This window comes from Mitosporidium daphniae (genome assembly GCF_000760515.2).
Source record: "Mitosporidium daphniae strain UGP3 chromosome Unknown contig-395, whole genome shotgun sequence".
In the NCBI taxonomy this organism is placed as follows: Eukaryota; Fungi; Microsporidia; genus Mitosporidium; species Mitosporidium daphniae.
The window spans coordinates 1-554 of record NW_013546406.1 but is presented as its reverse complement, the minus strand read 5'-3'; the positions used below and the strand labels follow the sequence as shown (position 1 = coordinate 554).

The window sequence follows — 554 nt, the reverse complement described above, 5'->3', positions numbered from 1 at the left end:
AAATCTTCAAGCGAAAATCTTGACTCCATTAAACGTACGCATTTGTTAAAAACGCTTGAAGCCATGGCGGCTATAGCCTTATATTGCTTATCGGCGATATCTGCTACCATTCTCAATAGACATGTCCTTTCTGATATGAAATTTGGCATGAATGCTCTATTGCTGGTATTCCAATGGATCATTTCAATCATATTTTTGGTCATTCTACGCTGTGTTGGTCTTATTAACTTTCGCCTTCTTCGCAGAAACGAGGTTTTGCGATGGCTTCCGGTCTCTCTTGGCCTTGTCGGAATGACCTATACCGGTTCAAAATGCCTTGAGCATTGTGCCATTTCCATAGTCACCATTTTTAAAAACACATCCATCTTGTTGGTTGCTTTTGGAGATCTCTTCTTTTTCAACAAGAAGATTTCATTGCTTACATATTTTAGCTTCTTGCTGATTGTGTTGTCTTCTTTTCTCGGAACATTTGGGGATTCAAAGTTTACAATGACAGGCATGATATGGCTGATGATAAACTGCCTTGCTACGGCCATGTATGTGTTGTTCCTCAA

General features: G+C 39.5%; 1 protein-coding gene across 1 annotated transcript; it reads right to left on the bottom strand.

Annotated features, from left to right (window-relative positions):
- Positions 1-204: 204 nt before the first annotated feature.
- On the bottom strand, positions 205-500 carry DI09_397p10 (uncharacterized protein; the record flags this gene model as incomplete). Its single annotated transcript, XM_013382310.1, has 3 exons — positions 205-282; positions 303-389; positions 423-500. 3 exons carry the CDS (start codon positions 498-500, stop codon positions 205-207), a joined length of 243 nt encoding a protein of 80 aa, XP_013237764.1.
- Between the last annotated feature and the right edge of the window lie 54 nt (positions 501-554).